The 1,555-nt window shown below is 43.8% G+C and overlaps 1 protein-coding gene across 2 annotated transcripts in view; it reads right to left on the bottom strand.

Annotated features, from left to right (window-relative positions):
• Positions 1-792, bottom strand: part of fosb (FBJ murine osteosarcoma viral oncogene homolog B) — a 136,767-nt gene extending 135,975 nt beyond the window's left edge. For both annotated transcript variants that reach the window (XR_014554522.1, XM_083680981.1), the window contains exons 1-2: positions 600-792; positions 238-428 (exon numbers count right to left, since the gene is read on the bottom strand). Coding sequence is in view for 1 of the 2 variants with exons in the window: in XM_083680981.1 (XP_083537107.1) it covers positions 238-428; positions 600-669 (261 nt within the window). In the remaining variant the exon portion in view is untranslated. The remainder of the gene's footprint in view (positions 1-237; positions 429-599) is intronic.
• Positions 793-1,555: the final 763 nt, after the last annotated feature.

Here is a 1,555-nt window from a genome sequence, read left to right as displayed (position 1 = left end):
GCCTAGGATAAACAACAACAACAATCGGATGACGCATGTGTTGAATCAACATGATAATGCAAATATTAGCCTTCATTCATCCAGCTATCGTTTCACAGGAGAGTGCAAACAACCATACACTTTGTAATGTCTTTCGGTGCAGCCTGGGGTTGCACGGACGCACCTGATCTCCCTCCCTGTCCGTCCTGTCAGTCTCAGACATAGCCCACCCAAACACTGCTTAGGAAGAGGACTTACCTGTGGGGCACTGGTGGTCGGCGGGCTCCCGAAAGAGTCCACGGAGGAAAGGTACTGAGACTCGATGGATGGAGACGAACTTCCACGGGAACCGGAATCGAGGTCGCCGGGAAAACCTTGGAACATCTCCCCGGCGTGGCCGAGGGAGAGCGAGAAATCTACCGTTCCCGGAATGTGTGTGATGTCACCCACTGTGTGACAAACAAGAGGGAGAAGGAAGACAGTTGACAATCTGCTGTTATTGAAAGGCAGCGTCGTGTACACAGTCGTGTACACAGCATGCCTACCGCAGACGTAACTTGCTCCAGAAATGATGACAGTTGCATTGATTCAAGACGATGTATGTTTTAAAAGTCCCTTACCGTTAGACCGACTGGTTGTCTTGGTGTGCTCCGGTAAGATGCTCTTGGTCTCTTTCCAAAAAAGTTGCATTAAGAAAGCGATCCAGTTCCCTGCTTAGGGAAAATGTCCTTACGTTCCAGTTTTTACAAACTCCTTCGGTCCAACGCAAGAATCCACAAAGCGCTGTCCTTTATCCGTTTGTTAGATGTCCAATATATATATATATATATACATATATATATCCACGTAATAGTAGTAATAGTCCACTGTGTGTAAACTGAATAGCGTTATAGTGTCACGGTGCACAGTAGCGAGTCTGGTCTTATGAATGAATCCATGAGTACGAGCGAAGCATTCTAAAGGATCCACGAAGTCCCGCCTCGGAGTTCCGCTGACGTAGGTGCCCATCTATGGTGTGTGTTTGTGTTGTTCGGTATCCTTGGTGATGACGTTTAGGGATTCCCTCTCCCACAGAAATTGTACAAGGCTGGCGGACGGTTAATAATAGAACATTTTTACTATCACAGCCACGAGATATTTCTAATTTAAATTTCTGGATAAAGACATGTACAATAAATATCAAGTTTATGATCATGTCATGGTGCATTTTAGCTGCGATAACGCAGAACAAAGAAGCCAGCCGTATCCATTAAAAACTGAAATGTAGCATTTATTCTTTAGCCTATCCTTGTAGTGTTTTAGAGGTTTCTTCATAGGTCCAAATAAAATTGAGAAATAAGCAATAACTTTCAAACACTCAAACTTTGAGGGCAGCTTTATACACTGTCAAATGTACACGATTGTCTATGACTAAGCCATGCCCATAGGCTGTGTACAATAGGCCTATATGGCTACTTATCATTTCCATTGATTTGGAAGATGATCTATTATGAGTGTAAAGTCCAAGACTGGTAGTCAAAGTGTCTGCTGCCATATTAGTGTAACACTGACATTCCTATAATATGAGTCAAAGGGA

The sequence above is a fragment of the Argentina silus genome (assembly GCF_951799395.1).
Source record: "Argentina silus genome assembly, chromosome: 11".
NCBI classification, from domain to species: Eukaryota; Metazoa; Chordata; class Actinopteri; order Argentiniformes; family Argentinidae; genus Argentina; species Argentina silus.
The sequence above is the reverse complement of the archived record's forward strand: the minus strand, read 5'-3'. Positions and strand labels throughout refer to the sequence as shown.